This window comes from Balaenoptera musculus, chromosome 4, assembly GCF_009873245.2.
Source record: "Balaenoptera musculus isolate JJ_BM4_2016_0621 chromosome 4, mBalMus1.pri.v3, whole genome shotgun sequence".
Taxonomy (NCBI): Eukaryota; Metazoa; Chordata; class Mammalia; order Artiodactyla; family Balaenopteridae; genus Balaenoptera; species Balaenoptera musculus.
This window is the reverse complement of record NC_045788.1, coordinates 143,992,243-144,012,715: the sequence shown is the minus strand read 5'-3', so window position 1 is coordinate 144,012,715 and position 20,473 is coordinate 143,992,243. Positions and strand designations below refer to the sequence as shown.

General features: G+C 60.8%; 1 protein-coding gene across 17 annotated transcripts in view; it reads left to right on the top strand.

Moving 5' to 3' along the window:
* The first annotated feature begins 1,574 nt into the window (after positions 1 to 1,574).
* The window catches only part of SLC19A1 (solute carrier family 19 member 1), a 49,368-nt gene continuing 30,469 nt past the window's right edge, over positions 1,575 to 20,473 (top strand). For 5 of the 17 annotated variants that reach the window (XM_036850057.1, XM_036850058.1, XM_036850055.1 and 2 more), the window contains exons 1-5: positions 4,904 to 4,972; positions 5,506 to 5,600; positions 6,935 to 7,173; positions 11,282 to 12,050; positions 12,127 to 12,319. In XM_036850057.1, the coding sequence (XP_036705952.1) occupies positions 5,594 to 5,600; positions 6,935 to 7,173; positions 11,282 to 12,050; positions 12,127 to 12,319 (1,208 nt within the window). In that variant the 5' untranslated portion in view covers positions 4,904 to 4,972; positions 5,506 to 5,593. Of the gene's footprint in view, positions 3,069 to 3,173; positions 3,562 to 4,903; positions 4,973 to 5,022; positions 5,601 to 6,154; positions 6,701 to 6,934; positions 7,174 to 11,281; positions 12,051 to 12,126; positions 12,320 to 15,105; positions 15,248 to 20,473 lie in introns of those variants that run through there. The other 12 variants (XM_036850052.1, XM_036850041.1, XM_036850051.1 and 9 more) reach the window with 10 other exon arrangements.

Below are 20,473 nucleotides of genomic sequence, written 5' to 3'. Positions count from 1 at the left end.
TGCTGGCATCTGGTCTCAGCCTTGCTTCCAGAGGTGACACATGATACCGAGGCTGAGGCTTGGGGGAAGGCACGGTCCATCCCACTCGCCGACTAGGCCAGAGGCCACAGGCTCCCCAAGGGGCCCTGAGCCTGGGGCAGCCCAGGTGTGCTGGGCGGGTCCAGGGCCCTGTGTCCCTCCCGCGCTGAGCACCGCCGGTATGTCCTGGTCCCCACCCCCGGTCTCTCTGTGTCTCTCCATCTCTCTCCCTCCCTCCTCCTTCTCTCCCCCTCCCTCCTCCTGCTCTCCCCCTCCCTCCTCCTTCTCTCCCCCTCCCTCCTCCTTCTCTCCATGCTCCCACACCTCTCAGTCTGCTCTCACTCAGCCCGGGTCGCCTTGGCTCCTGTCTCCTTTCTGTCCCCCCTTGTTGCGCATTTTGCAGTCGAGGACAGTCAGCTCCTCCGGTTTGTGAAGATCCCATTCCTTCCCCACTCTCTCCTCGGCGCAGCTCAAGGCCACCCCCACAGCCCATCCCTGGGCCCTCCTTTCAGGGATGGACCATTTCCCTGGGTTAGGCCAGGGTGTCCCCGCAGAGCCCGAGGGGCCTGGGTAGGAGCTGGCAGCGGGGAGAAGTCCACCATCCACCCCCCGAAGCCTGGGAGAAGCCCTTTGGGAGACTGGACGCCACGGACCCCCAAAGATGAGCCTCCCTTGAAGTCCTCCCAGGGGGAGTCGTGCCGGGACTGGGACCCCGGCAGGCTGGCCTGGACGGCAGTAAGCAACCTGGACTTGGGGTGTGGGGCTCTACCCGGTGGTGGAGGGGGAGGGGATGGAAGGGGGATGGGATACACTCTGGGGGGGGGTCCCAGGAGGTGGTGAGCTGGGGACGCCTGGAGCTGACAGGCTGGGGCAGCCCGTCGCGGGGAGACAGGGCTGGGTGGGCCAGGTACGGGCTGGGGGCTGTCATTCACGACAACTGCTGAGCGCGCCTGAGCTCCCCTTTGAGAGGCGAGGGGTCTCGCGGGGCAGTGGACCCTGGACATCTCTGTGAGCACGCGTGACTGGAGCCTGCAGGCTGGTGAGGCTGAGGTTCAGCGCTGCCGGGCCCATCCTGACCCCTCCCGACCATGGGTCCACCCAGGGGCCAACTGTCGCTCCCTCCGCGACCCCTGCGGCAGCTACCCGGATCCTGCGAGGAGCCGGCGCGTAAACATCTGACGAATAGACTGTTAAAGCCAAGAGAACCACTTAAAGCTACGATGACTGAAGCACAAGATCCATCCCCCAAAATGACCGCTCGCCCCCAAGCCACTTGTTTCTGCACGTCTCTCTGCTTGGCAATCCCACTTTCCAGCCAGCTGCACCTGCGGGGCCTCTGGGACCCTGTGCCCTGGCGTCCAGGCTGCTCCTGGCAGCAGGATCACATCCTGGACTCTGGAAGCCCTTCCCTCTTCCCACGGAGGAGCGGCCTCCTGGTGACAATGCCCATGGGGTGCTGCTGGGCACCGTGGCCCAGCCAGACACTGCAGCCCCAGCCGGGCTGAGCCCGCCTGAACCCCCCTTCGGGCCAGTGACCCCTCCACCCCGCCCCGGGCCCAGCTAATGCAGGATCCCTGAGCTCTGTGTGGCCAGGGATCAGGGCGAGGCTTGGGCTCCACGCAGGCCCACATGCCCGAGAGAGACCACCGGGTGAGGGACTTGGGGGACGGAGCTCCGATCCTCACTGTGGGCCTGCTCGGGGGCAGCTGCTCTCTGCACACCTGTGCACACCTGTGTGTGCCACGGGGGCCCACGCTTCCTGTCCCGGTCCCAGGGTGCTGTCCGTCCTGCTCCCCAAGGGGCCGCACTGCTGGTCTGGGCCCATTCCCAGACTTGGCCAATGGCAATGGCTCACTGGTGCTGGGTGCCCTGTGGCCACGCTCCTTTGTGCCATCCTTTAGGGCAGCAGGAGGGCGTAGCCACTTTCTGAGGTTGTGAGGCCAGCCTCCAGGTTCTCCCCCTCCCAGTAGTGAGGAGTGGGGAGCAGTGGGGCTGCCACAGGGGCTGCTTCCCACTGCTCCAGCCTGAGGGTCACAGCCTGGGCACCGCAACTTCCCTGCCATGACTCAGAGGCCGGCCCCCCTCACTGTCACGGGCCTCACTGCACCAGACAGGTCAAGTCCGGGGTGGGGGGGGCGGTCCTGCCGTGAGGAGCGGGGAGAGACATTGGCCTGTTCCCTCCCTGGGATCCCTCCAGGGGACCTTCTGCTAGGTCCAAACAGACCTCTGGTCCATCCCTTTGTCTTTGTGCCCATCTCCCAATTTACGCTTCGTCCCTCGGGAAGGCTGAGCCTGTGCCTTGTTGGAGTTCCCAGTCAACCGCCAGAGCGAGCGTGGGTCAGGGTGATCCGCACAGACGCCTGCGTGGGGGGAGGGGGCCCCTTCCAACGCCACAGTCCTGTCCTGCCTGGCTCAGGGACCCACGCCCCTGGCTTGAGTTTGCGGGCTGGCTAGGAGAGGAGCATCTCAGAATGGATGAACCGAAAAGAAAAGGCACAGGGTGGCGGCGGGACAGGCTGTGCATAATTCAGGGGGTCTGCACTCGTCGAGGGGCGGTCACAGCTTGCGGGGCGCGGGGGTACGCGTCTCTGTCCAGGTCCGTTCCCGGAGGCCTCCAGCACAACCCCGAGCTGTGATCGGTATGACCAGAGCCAGGCGCTGGGGGGGTAGGCGCCAGGGGCGCGCGAGGAGCTCGGGAGGGGGCTCCGGAGGGTGCGGCCGGGCGTGTGGACGCACGGGGAGTCGCCCGCGCTGGGCGGCCAGGGGCGCGCGATCGGGGGCGGCGACGCGGTGGGCTGGGGTGGGGACTGAGTCCCGAGTCCCGGGGCGCGGGGCGTGCGCGTGGGGCTGCTGCGTCCGTCCCGCGGGGACCTCGGGTGCCACGGTGGGGCGCGCGTCAGAGACCGTGCAACTGCTGTCGGCGGTGACGTGCGGCGGGGGCGGGACCAGGTGCGCCCCCTCCCCCAGCCTCCCGGAAGCGCGCCGCCGCGGGGCATTGTGGGCAGTGTGGTCCCTTCTAGCGCCAAGCAGCGGAGGCCGCGAGCGCTCAGGTAGCGGGGCTCCCCTGTCTGCAGGAGCTCCGGGGCCGAGGACCGGGGGCTGCGGGAGGAGCGCGGGGGTGCACGCGCTCCGAGTGTCGGGTGGACGGGGGCCGGGGGCTTTGGGGCCCGGGGAGAGCACAGGGGGCACGGACCCCTGGTGCGGGCTGGGCGCGGGGGCGCTGGCGCTGAGTGAAGGGGCGGTGAGTCCCACGTGCAGCCTCGCCCCATGTGGGAACCCAGGCGCACGCTCCAAGCGTCTGTCACGTTCGGTCTCCGCGCGGGCCTGTGGAGAAGCCCCCGGTGCGCTTCTGGTCTCCAGCCAAGCCACTGTTGTTTCCTGTGCCCGGAGTCTGTAGTTGTGAACAACTTCCCCTTGGAGCAGCTCCTGGCGCGGTTGGAGGCCAGCGCTGGAGACGGTCCAGAGCAGTGGGACGCTCTACACGTTTGCGGGAGGAAAGCTATCCCCCGGGTCCTATCCGAAACACTTGTCCTGAGTGTCCAGGTATCCGCCAGGCACACACGTGTGTTCATGGGGTTCCTCGCCATGTGGGGATCCCCGGCCGCAGGTCTCAGAATACAGGTTGGAATCTGGGCCAGCTCAAAACTCCAGAATGCATCTAGAAGCAGCAGCTGTCTCCCAGGCTGCCCACGGTGCCAGAGCCGTAGTCCTCGGAGCTCCCTGCTGGGGGCCCAACCTCGCTAGGGAAGAAACCCGGCTCGGCGTCCGCCCTTTCCTCCGCACCCCCATCCCAGGCCCCAGTACAGGTGGCCTCTCCTCCCGGGGGCCCTGCTGCTCCTGTGTGGCAGCCCGTGCTCCCGGGATGGGGCCAAGCAACTCCCCGTGACCCTGCAGTCCAGCCACGGGCCCATGAGCTGGCAGCCCTCCGCCTGTTTTGGAAGCTTTGGGAAGCGCGTCCGGTGGTGCGGAGCCAAGTGTGGGAGGGACGCACCTTCCAAAGTGGGCCCGGCCTGGTGTGGCGGGTGTCCCTTTAGTTCGGATCAGTGCCACCGATCACGGCCCCGGGTGGTGGTCCCGCAGCGGCCGCAGTGCCGGCTCCTTGAGGCCTGGCCCTTCTCTCTTCAGTGAGGCCTGTAGGGGCATTTCCGCCTGTGACGGGTGACAGAGGTCAGCGCTGCCTTGCGGCCCCCTCCCCGCAGTTCTGCCCTGGGTGCCCCTGCAGGGGCCTTCTCACCGTGGGGAGCCAGGGGTGCTGGTGAAGGGCAGGCCCAGGACTGTGCCCCCCACAAGAAGTTGGAGGAGGGCCTTATGTGGGTGGAAGGGACAGATTTTAAAGCAACGCTCAGGAAAAAACGTCAAGCAGGAATGAAAGTGGCCATTTCTGAAGGGAGCCCTGCAGGGTCTGGTACCTTCTGTGCGTCTCGGCATCCTCACTGCTGTTTCTGTTTCCCTGGCACGGGGCAGGGGGAGGCCGGGCTCCAGGGGTCACTGGGCCGCCACGGGGCGGTAGAGGTTTCCTAGGATAGGCGGCTGCCTTTGTCCAGGGTGGGCATCTTCACTCACGTCCTTGGAGAGCGGGTCTCTGGCACCCGGGCTGAGTGAGAAGCACAGAGGTAGTTGGAGGCCTTCTTTCTGGTGCGCGTGATGGCCCTTCCCAGCCCCGGTGAGAGGCTGCCTTCCTTCGGCCACCCCTGCTGGGTGGCAGGCCTGAGGCTCAGGGGCTCCTTGAGCAGATGTTTTTGGAGACAGCAGGTAAAAGGCTCCCCGTGCAGCCTGGAAGACCCGCCAGCCAATGGGCTGCAGCCCAGAGGCGAAACCGTGCGCACGTGAGCCCAACGTGAGCCCTTGGCCCTTTGCTTCCTGTGATCCAAGAGCAGAGGAGGCCTGGGTTTCTCCCTGCTGGCTGGGGGGAGGCCCCTCCTTCCTTCTAGCTGTCCCGTAACTCAGGAGGAAGGTGAGGGACTCCAGCACTGAGCACAGCGTCCCCAGATGGTAGGGGTGGGGCTGGGAGGGAGGGGGCGCAGCTCGTGGGACACTCCCTGAGACCCCATGTAAACCCCGTCCCTTCAGCCCTGCTCCCCGGGTGTCAGCAGACACTGCCCCCTACCCGCCCCCCACCAGCTCCCTGGCCATTGCAGGGTGTGGACCCTTGCATGTCTTTGCTTCTGGGGATGGCGGTGGTCCACCACTGTGCTGTGACCCTGGAGGACTCCTGGGACCCTCAGGGCTGGGCGCCGGGGCCCTGGGGCCCATCTTCGTGTCGGTGGAGGCGGGATTGTGGTGTTGGCCCGAGATACTGGAGGCGGAGCTCTTACCGGTGACCAGCTGGAAATCCCGAGGCAGCAGCTCCCTGCGTGCTCGGTCACCTGTTTGGGCATGTCCGGGGGCCGTGTCAGGGTGCAGAGTCCTGGGGTGTGTCCGAGACCTTCAGACAAACTTCTGACAAGCTCTCACTGGAGTCTCAGAAGCACCGCCTTGGGGTTTCAGAAGCCATGGGAGTCCAGGAAGTAGAAAGAAGAAGCTGGTGAGCTTGCTGGGTTCTGGTGTCTGAGACTTCCGCCCCGGGATTCGGGGGATGCCAGGTAAGGAAGCGTCTGTCATCTCCTTCAGAACAGGGGGGCCAGGAGCAGGGGCCCCCAAGCCCCTGGGGGACAGGGAAGGTGGGGGCCCACTCCTGGAGACCCTGGGCTTTGTAAATTCTTGGCTGTTCACCCCACGCTGGGTGCTTAGCTGGCTGCAAGTGTGCATTTTTCTGGCACCCAGGGGGCAGCGCCCCAGGAGTGGGAGAGTGAACTTGGCGGACTCCTGGGGCTGGAGCGGGGGGCCATGTGTGCACCCTCCGCCCCAAACATCAGAGTCTTTCTGCTGGAGCCATTTGGCCTGTGTGCTCTTGGTGGGCCACACCTCCCAGGGGGAGGGGTGCCAGGGGGAGGGGCCGGGTTCCAGCCCCCGTCCTAGCTGGTGTGTCGCTTGGCCCTCGAGAACGTTGGGACCTAGGACCCTGTAACTCCTGGGCCACTGTTGCCCCCCTCACCCCTACCCTGCCCCTCACTGTAGCTTCACAAACAAACCTGCCAGCCGCAGCTTCTTCAGGGGGTTTACTGCTGTCACACAGCAGCCCCCCATTTTCCCGCAGTCCCAGAAATAAACACAGGAGGAAGGAAGAACAGCCGGATGCATCTGACTGTAGTAGTTCCCCTTGCTGAGCGAGGCCCAGGCCTGTGTTGAAATCACGGTACTGGGGTGAAGTCTTACTCTGCCCTCGGTGGCCCCTGGGGGTTCTCTGTCCCCGTCACTGACCCCTGTACTGTGGTCTGGTGTGTGCCTGGCCCGGCAGGTCCTCCTCTGCCACGTCCTCTGGGCCATCGCGGGCGTGACTGCTCCTCCTCTGGGTCTGGCACTTGGACACGCCAGGTGCTGTGGCACCGTGAGAAGCAGGCCGTCAGACCTTGCGGGGGAGGTGCACGCAGCGCAGCAATCGCAGCCGGCGCCGTGAGCACGTGAGATGAGCCCAGTGTCCCCGGGGACCTGGCTCTTAAATTGCATTTAGTTTTCGTTACTTAACATTTACGGGCCCCACGTGGTTGGCAGCCACTCTATGGGAGCTGCAGCCCTGGAGCCCCCAGAAGTGGTGACAGCGTGGCCTGGCTGGGCCTGGCTCCTGGATCGCCACAAGCTCCAGGTTGGACCACGGGGCTGGGACTGGGGCTGGGACTGGGGCTGGGGCTGGGGCTGGGACTGGGGCTGGGGCTGGGGCTGGGACTGGGGCTGGAGCTGGGGCTGGGGCCTCTCCACCGTGTGAGATAGAGCCCGATTGAATGATGGGGGGAGGAGCCCTTTGCAGCCAAGTTTCCGGAGGCGGGAGACGGCTGCGAGCTGTCTGCTGAGCCGCCCTGACTCTGGCTCTCCTTCCCAGGTACAGCGTCCCCTTCGGTCTCCTGCAGGGCTGTCGGGGGCCTGGGCAGCATGGCGCTCTCCGGCCTGGAGGTGGAGAAGCAGGTGCCGGCGGATCCCAGGCCGGGCCACAAGCTGCAGTCCTGGTGGAGCCTGGCGTTCTGCCTCTGCTTCTACGGCTTCATGTCCCAGATGCGGCCCGGGGAGAGCTTCATCACGCCCTACCTCCTGGGCCCCGACAAGAACTTCACGCAGAAGCAGGCACGTGGGCGCGCGTGTGGGCGGGCCGGGCTGGAGTGTGGGGGCTGCTCGGGCTGCGGGCGCTGGCGGCTGCCAGGTCCCTGCGGTTAGAGGGACGGCGGGTCCGGCAGAGGGGTCCATGCCTGCCGTGGGCCTCTGAGGGGAGAGCGCAAGGGGGCCCCCGCCCGCCCGTTGGGCCCTTGCTTCCAGCAGAGACCTGTTTGCCCAAAGGGATTACGGAAGGGATTTGACTTTTGCTCAGAACAAGGACAAAGGATCTCATTGGAACCTGACTAATAAGCTTATACCCGGCGGGTCTCTGGGGTCAAACGTGGCGTAGAAGCAGCAACAGGCAGCTAGTGTCCCTCCCGGTTTCTGTCTCCATAAAGTAAAACAAATCAGAAGGGCGCAGAGGCCGTTGGTTGATGAAGCTCACGGTCAGGGCTGTGGTCACCACCCCTGCTCGTCCTGCCTGAGGGCCGCCCGCCGCCCCAGAGCCTGGCCCCGGCCCGCCAGCCCTGTCTGTCCCCTCCAGGGTGGCCGCCGGCCTCCACACCCCCTGTCGCTGTCGCTGGCCCCCGTTGGGTCCCACCGGGATTTCCCACTGGATTTCTTCAGGGAGCCCCTGCCTCTCCCTGGCCCAGAGCTCGGCCCCAACCCCTCACCGACCCCGGAATTAAGTCACATGGAGTCGCCGTGCAGATGAGGCCTGTCCCCTCAAAGTAGCCCTCTTGGAAAATGGACACAGCGGGGTGCCCGGGCCGCGTGCACAGGCTCAAAGCTGTGTGTGTGTGACTGTGTCTGACCGCACGGCCAGCACTGCAGCCAGAGGGGTCACTTCCCGGGTGAGTCCGGGGTGGGGGCTTGCCTCCCTCAAGCAGCCGGTCTGGCACATCCCTCGCTCGCTGATTGGCCGGTTCCCTGGACACCACTCTGTTCTGCGAGGGGCCGTCTTCCACTGCGGAGATGACGTAGGAGTGAGTGGGAAGCTCCGTGAAAATAACAAGAAGGAAAACCTGTCATGAGCTCCCCCGACCTGCCCTCTTAGCTCACTCGGTAACCGATTAAACAGTAGGTTGCAGAAATTAAGCCACCCCCCAGGCGTTGGACGTGACCAGAGGACGGCAGAGGCCTGTCTGGGAAGAGCCCGGCGGGTCTGTGGCCCTCCCACACAGATTCGGGCTGGTGCTGCCCAACTTGCACCCAGGACCTCAAGCCACAGAGGGCCTGCCCTCCGCTGCTCCAGGGGTCTCCGGGGTCACCAGCTCGTCCCTGGGGGAAACGCTGCTGCCCGTGGCTTCCTGCCGTGACCCCCTGCAGCGTGAGGCTGCTTCCAGCTCCTCGGGCCAGCACCCGTGAGGCGCTGTTGAGTTTCTGCCCATCTGATAGACGGAAGAGCTTGTTGCCGGGTTTGCATTTCCTCGATTTCTGCCGCGGTCCTGTGTTCCTGGCTGTCCCCGGAGTGAGGCCTTGGCCAGTCTCCCCCTCCCTGCGGGCGTCTGCCTTCCTGGGCCTGGCGGACTCCTGGCGCTGGCGGGATCCACCGCCTGTGGGCAGCGGCTTCTCCTGTCTGCGCGGGCCTCCTCCCTGCTTGCCGTGTCCTTTTATGCCGCAGCTTCACCTTTTAATTCTGCCGGATTTTCCTTTTGGTTTGTGCTGAGTGTTGCCCCACATGCCGCCACCCCCGGTTCGTGAAGCACCTCCCGGAGGGTCCGAGCTTTGCTTTGCGCCTTTGGGCCTGTGATTCCTCTGCATCTGAGCTGCCTGGGTTGGGCCGTGCCCCCACCCCCCTCCGTGATGACCCGTGCCCTTCACATCACGACCCCTGCTGTGTGAAGGGCGCTTCACACGGCAGTCCTTCCAAGCCCGTGGCTGATGCCGCCCGTTCTGGCAGGATCCTCCGTGGTGGCCCCTGTCCTGTCCTCGCTCCCCTATCAGGCAGGACTCAGCGCCCCTCTGGGTGCTGCCAGGTGTTGGCTCTTGGGGCTGCTCTTGGAATTCAGGGCCCCTCTGGCCTGGCCCTGCCCTGCTCCCCCTGGTCCTGCCGGTCCTCAGGGCCCACAGTGCCCCATCCTGGTCCTGGCTGCTGTGGGGCCCCAGCCAGGCCTCTTGACTTCAGAGCAGCTGCTGCCCTGAAGCCACCTGGGTCGTGACCTGGGCCCAGCTCCCGCGTCCTGCCCCTCAGCCTGGACCCGGCCCGTCCAAACCGAGGTGTTGGGAACATGGCCCAGCGATGCTGGACCGAGGCCAGTAGGAGGCCGTCCTCGTGCCACCTGCCCCAGGGACTTTGTGGGTGCCTGTGCTCCCAGCGCTTCACAGGTGTGGCACGGGTCAGCCTCTCGCCTGGCCTGCGTGCTTGCCCAGCCTGAGAAGTGTGGGCAGCGGCAGCGGGAGGGAAAGCCCAGCTGGTCTCCCTCAGCTCTCACCCCGTGGCCCTTGCAGCTGTGCAAGCCATCTGCCAAGAGGTTTCGTCAGCTGAGAGATGGTTTGATGTTCCAGGAATTTTCCATAAACAAGGTTCTGACCCCTGCAGCCGGCCCCCGTGGCTCTGGGACCAGCGCTGGTTACTCATCCTGCCCCGGGGACGGACTTGCACCAATACTGTCTTGGACTGTCCTGGGGCCATTAGTGCTCGGTGTTTGGGGGACCACAGCCTTTGGGGTCAGCCATGGCTTCTGGTGGGCATGTGGTGCAGGAGGCCACCAGGCAGGGGAGCCCTGGAGGTGGTGGGTGTGCGTGCCAGCCTGGGGTCCTGGGCACACACTGGGAAGCACTGCCCTGGGGCTGGCTGGTCAGGTGGCACATCGTGGGTGGACAGATTCGAGGGCTGCAGAAACCCACAGGTGAGCTGGCCGCTAAGCGGTGGGCTTGGCTGGGCCCCACGTGCTGGCCTGGGCTTGGCTCTGGGTCTTTGGTGGCATCTGTAAAGTGGGCCTTGGTGCCTGCTGGCCTTGCAGGGCTGAGGGCCCCCTGGGCTGGTGCAGGGATCGCCCCATGGTGTTAGCAGGTGGTCAGGCCTGAGTCAAGGTTAGCGCCCTGAGTCAGGTAGGACCCAAGAGAGGCCAAAGCCTCTGAGAGCCCAACAAGGCCCGAGGCTCACCTGGTGCTGCCCTGGCTGATCTGAGCCATGGCTGGGCCCTGGGCAGGGTCAGGTGGAATCCCTGGGTGGGGTCAGTTGGAGCCCCTGGGAGGTGTCAGATGGGGTCTGGTGCAGCCCCTGTGAGGGGCCACCTGCTGAAAACCCACCTGGGCCTTTGGAGAGGCTGTGAACACAAGGTGCGTCCCGTGTCCATCCCCCAGGGAGGGCCCGAGGCCAGGGACCTGGGCCTCTTGTGAGCTGGGACCTCTTGCTGGGGGCTGGGCCCAGGTGGGTCCAGGATGGCCCTTCCTGGGCAGCCAGGGGCACATCTGGCTGTCGTCCCAAGTGGGTCTGTGGCTCTGGCCTCTGCCCTGTGTGCCCAGGAGGGAGCGTCCTGCTGGGCCAGCCCTCTTTGAGTGGAGAGCTGAATGGCCGAGGCTGCGGGCAGCTCCGTTGGTGGAGCCGGGAGCCCTGGCTCCCGTGGACGCATGCCCCTAGTCTTGCCTGGCAAAGGGGGATTGAGGGCCCAGTCCTCTCCTGCATCCCCTGTGCCCTAGGACCGAGTGGGACCGGCCACTGAAGGCCTTCATTGGCGGCCAGCATGAGTGTAGATTGGTCACAGCTCTGTTTTCTGTATTGGTAGACTTAAGGGGAAATCATACCATGTTTTTATTTAGTTAGAAACAAACAAGCCTGGATCAGCATGGCTTAGCATGTAGTTACTGATTATTTTCAGCGTACTTACCAGCTCTCTGCGTGTGTCAGCACCGAGCTGCTGTCTGAGAAGCACGCCCGTGGGGGATGAGGTCAGGGTAGAGCACGGTCTGGAGGTCGGGCTGTGCTTTTCTCCATTTCCCTGGCTGCCCTGGACAGTCTTAACGGGCTGCACATCTTTGGAGGACGGCGCTCCCCATGTAGTCCTGGTGGGGTGCCACGGTAAAGGGGTGCGTGGGGTCCGGGTGGGGCTCCCAGGCACCCGGCCAAGTCCGGTAGATGTGATGGGCGACTGGCGCTCCAGGGGCTTGGGGTCACACACCTGCTGTCCTGCAGGTCACCAACGAGATCACGCCGGTGCTGTCCTACTCCTACCTGGCAGTGCTGGTGCCCGTCTTCCTGCTGACCGACTACCTGCGCTACAAGCCGGTGCTGCTGCTGCAGGGCCTGAGCTACGTGTCCGTGTGGCTCCTGCTGCTGTTCGGCTCGTCCGTGCTGCACATGCAGTTCATGGAGTTCTTCTTCAGCATCACCATGGCGGCCCGCATCGCCTACTCCTCCTACATCTTCTCACTGGTGCCCCCCGCCTGCTACCAGCGCATGGCCGGCTACTCGCGGGCCTCCGTGCTGCTGGGCGTCTTCGCCAGCTCGGTGCTGGGCCAGCTGCTGGTCACGGTGGGCGGGACCCCCTTCTCCACGCTCAACTACATCTCGCTGGTTTTCCTCGCCTTCAGCCTGGTCCTCACGCTCTTCCTGAAGCGCCCCAAGCGCAGCCTCTTCTTCAACCGCGGCGCGCCCGCCTGTGCCGGGGCCTCGCCCTCCGAGCTGGACCCGATGAACCTGGGCCAAGTTCAGCCCACGGGTGGGAAGCCGGGCCAGCTGCCGGCCTCCTGGCGGGACTCGGCGCTCGCGCACATGCTCCGCGAGCTGGGCCACACCGCGCGGCTGCCGCAGCTGCGCCTCTGGTCCCTCTGGTGGGTCTTCAACTCCGCCGGCTACTACCTGATCGTCTACTACGTGCACATCCTGTGGAACGTGGTCAACCCCACCACGGACACCACAAGGGTCTACAACGGCGGGGCGGATGCCGCCTCCACTCTGCTCGGTACGCCCCGCCTGCCTCACCCGGACGGTGGTGACCGTGAGGGCGAGGACGGCGCTGACGCGTCTTGTCTCCCCAGGTGCCATCACTTCCTTTGCCGCCGGCTTCGTGAGGATCCGTTGGGCGCTGTGGGCTAAGCTGATCATCGCGGTGGTGACGGTGCTGCAGGCTGGGCTCATCTTCCTCATGTACAAGACTAGCAACATCTGGCTGTGCTACTCGGCCTTCGTGCTCTTCCGTGGCTCCCACCAGCTCCTGGTGCCCATCGCCACGTGAGTCGGGCTGGTGCGGGGTGGCCATGCGGGACTGCTGGCAGGAGACTCCCGAAAGAGTGGAGCCGAGGGTGGGCAGCTGGAGGGTCGTGCACTGTGTGTGTCGAGAGACCTCCTTCCAGAAGGTTCCATGGGGAGCAGCAGGGGTATGTGCCAGGCAGCGCGGAGCAGGTGTGCTGGCGCGTCACTCACATCACGAGGCGTGTGAGCCCTGGGTGCCTTTAGCCAGGGCCCCACTTGTCCACAGCGTGCCCCGTCCTGGCCACCAGGATCGCAAGGCTGGGCAAGGAGCCATGTGGGCGTCCCCTTTGCTCCCCCCTCGAGCCACAGTGTCCACAGGGACCGGACCTCGGGAAGCCCTTTCTTCCAGTCTCCTGGCCCTGCTGTCCCATCTTGGGTCATTCCCATCCCCTCCCACTCCCACTGCTGGGCACGGTGGCTCACAGCCCAAGAGTGGCTGGGTGACCCAGATCGCCTCCTGCCTGGGGGAGCCCTTCCCCTGATGCCCTTGTGTTCCTCACGCTCCTGGGGATGCTCCAGCACTGGCCCAGGGACGTCCCGGGAGCTGCCTGCCGACCACCCGTGCCTTCCAGAACCTTCCTCAGCCCGCATCTTGCTGGCTTCTGACACCCTCGTACACCCTTTGAACTGGACCTCTCACGAAGCTGCACACGCACACCATGTTGTTCACCCCAGACACATGCTCACACCATATGTGTTCACACCATAACATGCCCTCCTGCTACACACAGCACACGTGCTCAGGACACACGCTTACACCTCCTGCACCTGGCAGGTGGCCTGTCATTGTCCCCAGCTGTGTGGCCCTAGCTCCCCTCCGAGCCCCGTCTCCCTGGGGGCACCTCCCTCCCCACTTGGACTGTCCGCTCCGGTCATGCCCAGCGAGATCTGTCCCTGCCTGGTGTTGAGCTCAGAGCGTGTCCTCGGACTCCTGACCCTCTGCAGCCGTTGCCCCGCAGTGTAGTGGCCTGATTCCCCTGAGCCGTCTCACAGGAGCGCCCGGCACCCAGCGTCCCTCGCCTGCCCTGGGCTGCGTCCTTCCTTTCCTCCCCCTCAGGGCCAGTGCTGCCCAGACACCCCAACTACCCTGGCCCTGCTCTCTTGATTTCTGCTCCTAATGCCCCCCTGCCCCCGTGGCCATGGCTGTGGCCTGGACTTCCACGCAGACTGGACACTGTGTCCTCCCCTCCTGACGCTCAGCCTGTAAACGTCCCACCTGTCCCGTCACTGTCAGCGTTTCGGAACGGGCGCCAGAGCCGTGGGTGTCTTTCCCTCACTTCTCCCAGGACCACTTAGTGTCTCGCGTGTTCTTGTTAATTGTAAAAGCCATAGGTGTTCGTGGCAAAAAGATCTGATACAATGCAGAAAAGCTCAAATGTGAGGCAGAAAGGCGTGAAGGAGACAGCAGACCCCCTCAGACCCCAGCCCCCGTGGCTGACATGGGTGTTGGGCTGCCTGGAGCGAGCCGGGGTCACTCTGCACCCCTGCCCCTCGTAACCTTGTGGCTCCATGTCAGAGGGCATTGTCCTCGGTCCTCCTGGTGATAAGGCCCCTGTCTCCGGTATCTTCCTGTGACAGACGACATGGGAGCCACACCCTCTCACCTACATTTTTCTTCCCAAATTCTGATAATGGCCTCAGGTGGGTCCTGGAAGGGAACCGCCAGGTCAGGGGACACGCGCTTTGGAAGGGGGTGTCAGAGATGTTGCAGGCGCTGTCCAGGCAGGCACACAGCCCCTGCGGGTGGTGGAGGGCGGCCCGCGGGCCACTTGCCTTTCCCTGGCGTCCTGCCCAGTTTATACCTGTGGCTTCTTTTTCTGCTAGGATTTCTTTTTTCCTGATTATCTGCAGTGTGCTTACATCTACCACATGTGATAGGAGCCTTTTATTATGTGTTGCCGTTTTCTTTAATCCAACTCTCGGTGTTCGTGCAGCACTAGCTGAGTCAGTTGTGTGTGTGGTGTGGCGTTCTGCCTGTGCCGGCGGGACCTGGCCCAGCTCCCGCTTCCCAGGACTTAATCTGTCGTCAGGGACCTTTGATCCACCTCCTGTCTCAGTTAGTGCGCCGTTTGTCACATGACTGCTCATCCTGGCACTTCGTGTACTGTCCCCTCCCCCTGAGCCCCCCAGCAGAAGCTCCTCGGTCATTCTTTTTAGAGGCTTCTTGGGTATTTTTGTTCATTTATTCTTCAGAACTTTAGGACACTTCTTGTTCAGTTTTTTCTTTTTTTTTTTTAAAGGCACTTTGGGGCTTTTAATTGGAAGTACATTCAAATGTTAATTTCTTTGCAGAGCACTGCAGGCTCTGAGCGTACTAATTCCTCCTGCCTTCTTTATTTGTTTTACGGTTCTTTCTATAATTTACTGAATCGTTTAACGACAAAGGACTTTAATTCCGGACTTTTCCTCGTGCCCTCTCCGTGCAGTGCCCTGTCTGTTAATGCCCTGCTCTCATGAGGCTGATTTTCTGGGAACCCTGTAGTGATTATGACTTACTCTGTACTGGAGTTACCAGGAGACTTTAAGCATCTCCCGAGGTTGCCTTCTGCACCTGGTTTTGCACTCGCTTTGTGAGTCGTTGCGGGAGGATTTGCCGGCTCAGGACGCAGCCCCGGAGCGGTGGGCAGCCTGGGCACTGGGCGGGTCTCGCCTGTCCCCTGCGGCTGTTCCTGGTGGCCCAGGAGCGCTGCCCCGCCCCTGGGCCCTCTGCGCCTGTGCTGCATCTCGCCCCCAGCTGAGTCTGAGTCCGCTGCTTCCCCGTTAAGTTTTCAGATCGCGTCTTCTCTTTCTCAAGAGCTCCGCGCCCTTGTCTTCGGAGTCAACACGTTCCTCGCCACTGTTCTCAAGACCATCATCACCCTCGTTGTCTCCGACAAGCGGGGCCTGGGCCTCCCAGTCCGCTCTCAGGTGAGCCCCCGTTTTGGGCTCACTTCCTTGAGGAGGGAAGGCTCTGGGGCGTGTCCTGGCCAGGCCTCCTGGTGGCCACCCAGCCAGTGGCGTTGCCTTTCCCGGGACCCAGACCACAGACCCGCTGAGGGTGGGGCGTCTCCATCCAGACCCTCTGGACTGAGCGGGAGCAGGGAGGGAAGGGTCAGAGGGCCAGGTGGCAGGGGGCCACCATCCAGCCCGTGCGGCTCCCTGCCAGGGCTGAGTTGGGGGCTGTAAATGCCGCCCGCGTCTGGGCAGTGCGGTGGGCATGCGCGGTCGAGTGTGGTGAGACCTCTGGGGCCTCCAGGGCCATTCTGGGTGCAGGTCGCTCTGGAGGCGCTCGCACCGGCCCTGGGCGCCCCCTGCACTGGCTGAGGTCCCAGGAGGGACAGAGGCGTGGCCGAGCATTCCCTGTGCCCTCGTTCAGGTCCCTGCCTGTGATGGGTCCTGGCTCACGTGACAGCTGTCTGTCTCCTCTGTGGAGGGCAGCGGAGAGTGGAGCTCGTGGGGTTGACGTTGGCGCGTGCTGGCCCCTTTCCCGTCCCCTCCCTCCATCCAGTCCTAGGCGGGTCCTCGGTCTTCCAAGAAGAACTTGAGAATTCCTGTTTGCTGTGAGACTGGGGGCCGCTCGGGCATGTGACTCCCGGTGGCCTCACCCAGGGCGGGACCACTCTTGAGTGAGCGGGAATTAGCCAGAGGATGGTCCCGTGGGAGGGATTGTCACCCGGCTCCCCGGGGACCCTGCCCCGCCCTCTGCCTGTGGGACGCAGCCTCCATCTGCTGGGAGCCCAGACCTCCCTGGGGCTTGGTCGGCTCCGGGGAGAAGTCCCAGCCCTCTGTCCGAGGTGCCCTGGTGATCCCAAAGCTGGCCAGGAAGAAAGTTCGGGCACGAGAGACCCTCTTGTTCAGAAACTGGCTTTTTGGATGGGGTTTGGAAATCCATTTGGGTGAAGGACATCAGAGCCTCTGGCCCTTCGTGTCCACATGGGCAGGCAGGTCTTGGCCCTTGGTCACTAGTGGGGCCCTCCAGGGACACTGCCCCATCCGCCCCAGGCTGAACACTGGGGACTGTGGCTTAGCAGGGTGGCCAGGCTGGACTCAGGTCCACAGGTGCACGTGCAGCTGCACCTACGGGGCGGGCGGGAGGGGTTGTCTGGAGAGCACAAGGCCTGTCGTCCAGAGGTGGCGGGCTGGGGCCTCCTTCACTGGGGACCCTCCAGGGGAGGCCTCTCCCCCAGAGCGGTGGCCTCCGCAGGGGAGCATGTTGTCCCCTGGCCTTTGCATGGGGCCTTGCCTGGCGGCCGTCCAGCTGGCCTGGGAGGGGCCCCAGCGCCTGGGGGAGCCTCTCCCTCCCTGGAGCCCTGGGTGTCCCGGCTCTGGGCAGCGGGGCTTCCGAGGGGCCCAGGGGCTGGGCCTTCCTCGCCTGACCTGGCCCCAGCCCCTTCCACGTGACAGCTTCTGGCCACGTTGGGTCAAGCTGACAGCAATATATTGATTTTTTTCCTGCTGGGTTAATTTCCTGGTTAAAAGGTAACGCTAGAGGTTTGTTCGTAGTTAGAAATCCTGGTGGCGTCCAGAAGGAAAGTCACCCCAGCTCATCCTACTCACCTTTCCCGAGTGCGGTGCTCCGGGTGCCCTTTCCCTCCGTCCTGGGTGGTGAGAGTGGGGCGGAGCCGGTGGGGAGAGTGGGGCGGAGCCAGTGGTGAGAGTGGGGCGGAGCCTGTGGTGAGAGTGGGGCGGAGCCGGTGGTGAGAGTGGGGCGGAGCCGGTGGGGAGAGTGGGGCGGAGCCGGTGGGGAGAGTGGGGCGGAGCCGGTGGGGAGAGTGGGGCGGAGCCAGTGGGGAGAGTGGGGCGGAGCCGGTGGGGAGAGCCAGCAGGGAGCATGCAGGGAGCTGGCCTGGGCTGGCTTGTCTTTTAAGTTGAACTCTACTTCTGGGGCACCACACACTCACCTGTGGGGTAACAGGTGATGCAAAGACCCACGTACCTGGTGCGGGCCCAGCCTCCCCACCGGTCACGTCCTGCAGGTCTGCGGTGCGGGCACTCTCGGGGTGCGGACCACACACAGTCGAGACGGGCGCATCCCTCCCTGCCCCCCGCGGCCACACCGGGCCCCCACCCTGCCTCCTCCCCGACCCCTGGCCACCACGGTCTGTCCCCCATTTCTATAGCGTTGTCATCGCGAGAGTGGGACCCTGCAGCTGTGAGTCGGGATTGCCTTCCCCACTCAGCCCAAGTCCTGGAGATGCGTGGCTACTTTGCTCCGGTCCTTTGCTGCATGGGGCTCCGCGGTGGCTGGACCACGGCCCATTTACCCACTCTCCGCCAAGAGCCCTGGCTTTATCCAGTTGGGGGCTGCTCCAAACATTTGTTTATAGCTTTTTGTGTGAACCCAGATTTCCATCTCTCTGGATAAATGCCCTGAAGTACGGTTGTTGGGTCACGTGATGGCTGCCAGGCTGTTTTCCGCGGTCGCTGCACCATGTTACGTTCCCACTGGCCATGCCTGAGGGACCCGGCTTCTCCGCATTCTCATCAGCTTTCGGGGGTCACCATTTCTGTTCGGCCATTCCGAACGGTGTGGAGCGCTGATGACCCCTGGGGTTTTCACTTGCTTTTCCCTGGTGGCTGTGATGCTCTTCTCCCCACGTGCAGCTGCCGTCCGTACATCCTCTTCGGTGAAGTGTTCCTTCACTTTTCTGCCCATTTCCTAATTGGCTCCTTTGTTTTTTCACTTGAGTTTTGAGAATGTCTATTTATTCTAGGCAGTAGTCCTTTGTTGGATGTGTGCTTTGCAAAGTCTTCTCCCTGCTCGTAGCTCACCATCTCATCTTCCTAATAGGGTTGTTTGCAACATAAGTTTTTAACTTTGATGAGGTCTGACTTATTCATTTGTCCTTTTGTGGATCTTAGTTTTGGTGTCACATATAATAACTCTTTGGCCCTGGGTCCCAAAGATTTTCCCCAACATCTAAGTCTGTGACCTGTTTTGAGTTAATTTTTTGTGTAAGGTGTGAAGCTTACAACATTTCATTCCTTTGTCTGTGGATGTCTGGTTGCTCTAGCACCATTTGTTGAAAAGACTGAATTGCTTTCCACCACTTGCGTGAGTCTGTTTCTGGGCTGTCTGTTCCATTGAGCGATGTGCCTACCCTCCCTCCATCACCACGCTATCCTGCTTGTGTAGCTAGGTGGTACGTTTTTGAAATTTGGTACACTGATTCCTCCAACTTTGAAATTTAAAAAAAAATTATTTTAGCTATTATAGTTTCTTTGCCTTTCCCTATAAATTTTAGAGTAATCGTGTGTATATCTACAAAAATTTTTGCTGGGCTTTTGCTAGGAATTGCATTAAGCCTGTTTATCAATATTGGGAGAATTGACATCTTTTATTATGTTGAATCTTCCAACCTGTGAACATGGTATGTCTCTCCATTTATTTAGAACTTTGATTTCTTTCAGCATTTTGTAGTTTTCAACATGCAAGTACTGTAGTGCTGTGCATGTTTTGTTAGATTTATTCCTAAGAAGTTCAGTGTTTTTTTGAGCAATTGTAAATGATACTGTATTTATAATTTTGGTGTCTGCATTAATCTTCTAGGGCTGCCATAACAAAATATCACAGACTGGGTAGTTTATGCAGCAGAAATTTATTCTCTAACAGTCTGGAGGCTGGAAGTCTGAGATCAAGGTGTCAGCAGGTTTGGTTTCTCCTGAGGCCTCTCTCCTCAGCATGCAGACAGCTGTCTTCTCCTTGTGTCCTCATGTGATCTTTCCTCGGTGGGTGTGCACTCCTGGTGTCTCTCTCTTATAAGGAGTCCTACTGGATTAGTGTCCCACCCTCATGACCTCATTTAACCTTAATCATTCCTGAAAGGCCCCATCTCTAAATACAGTCACACTGGGGCTTAGGGCTTCAACAAATGAATTTTGGAGGGATACAGTTCAGTTCATAACAGTGTCCAGGTGTCCACTGCTAGTACAGGCAGACCTCATTTTATTGTACTTCACTTTATTGTGCTTCACAGATATGGACTTTTTTACAAGTTGAAGGTTTGTGGCAACCCTGCATCGTCAGATGATAGTTAGCATTTTTTAGCAATAAAGTATTTTTATTAAGGTATGCACATTGTTTTTTTTAGACATAATGCTATTGCACACTTAATAGACTATAGTATAGCATAAACATAATTATTATATGCACTGGGAAACCAAAAAATTTGTGTGACTTGCTTTATTGCAATATTTACTTTATTGCGGTGGTTCGGAACTGAACAATATCTCTGAGGTCTGCCTGTATAAGAAATACACTGATATTTGTGAGTTAACCTTGTATAGTCTTGCTGAGGTCACTTATTAGTTCTGGGAGGTCTTTTTTTTTAATGCTTTTTATTTATTTTTCTTGCCTTACTGTTACTTGCTAGAACTTTTATCCTTATTATTTCCTTCTTTCTACTTGCTTTGGATTTATTTTGCTCATCTTTTTCTAGGTTCTTTAGATGGGAGCTTAGATAAATCATATGAGAATTTTCTTTTCTAATATTTCCATTTATTGCTATACATTTCCTTCTCAGCCTGCTTTAGCTACACCCCACAGATTTTGATATGTTGTATTTTCTTTTTCATTCATTTCTATGTATTTCTATCTCCTTTCATACTTTCTAGTTGACCTATGATTATTTCAAAATGTGTTGTTTATTTTCCAAGTGTTTTGATATTTTCCTGTTATCTTTCTGTTATTGATTTCTATTTTGATTATGTTCTATTGTGATCAGAGAACACAATCTGTATTATTTCAATTCTTATAATTTGTTGAGGTTTGTTTTAGGGGCCAGGACATGATCTATCTTGTTATAAGCTTCATGTACACTTGAAAAGAATGTGAATTCTGCTGTTTTGGGGTGGAGTGTTCCATAAATATCAATTAGGTCCTATAGTCGATGGTGGTATTGCTTTCTTCTCTATCCTTATGGATTTTTTTGTCTGGCCTGTTGTTGAGAAGGGGTGTTGAGGTTTCCATTTATAATTGTGACTTTGTCTATTTCTCCTTGCAATTCTGTCGTGTTTTTGCTTCACGTTTTTGCAGCTCTCTGTTGCATACACATACACTGGATGCCTTGGTGGATCGAGCCTTTTATCATTATATAATGTTCTTCTCTGCCTGTGGTCGTTTTCTTTTCTCTGAAGTCTACTTTACCTGATATT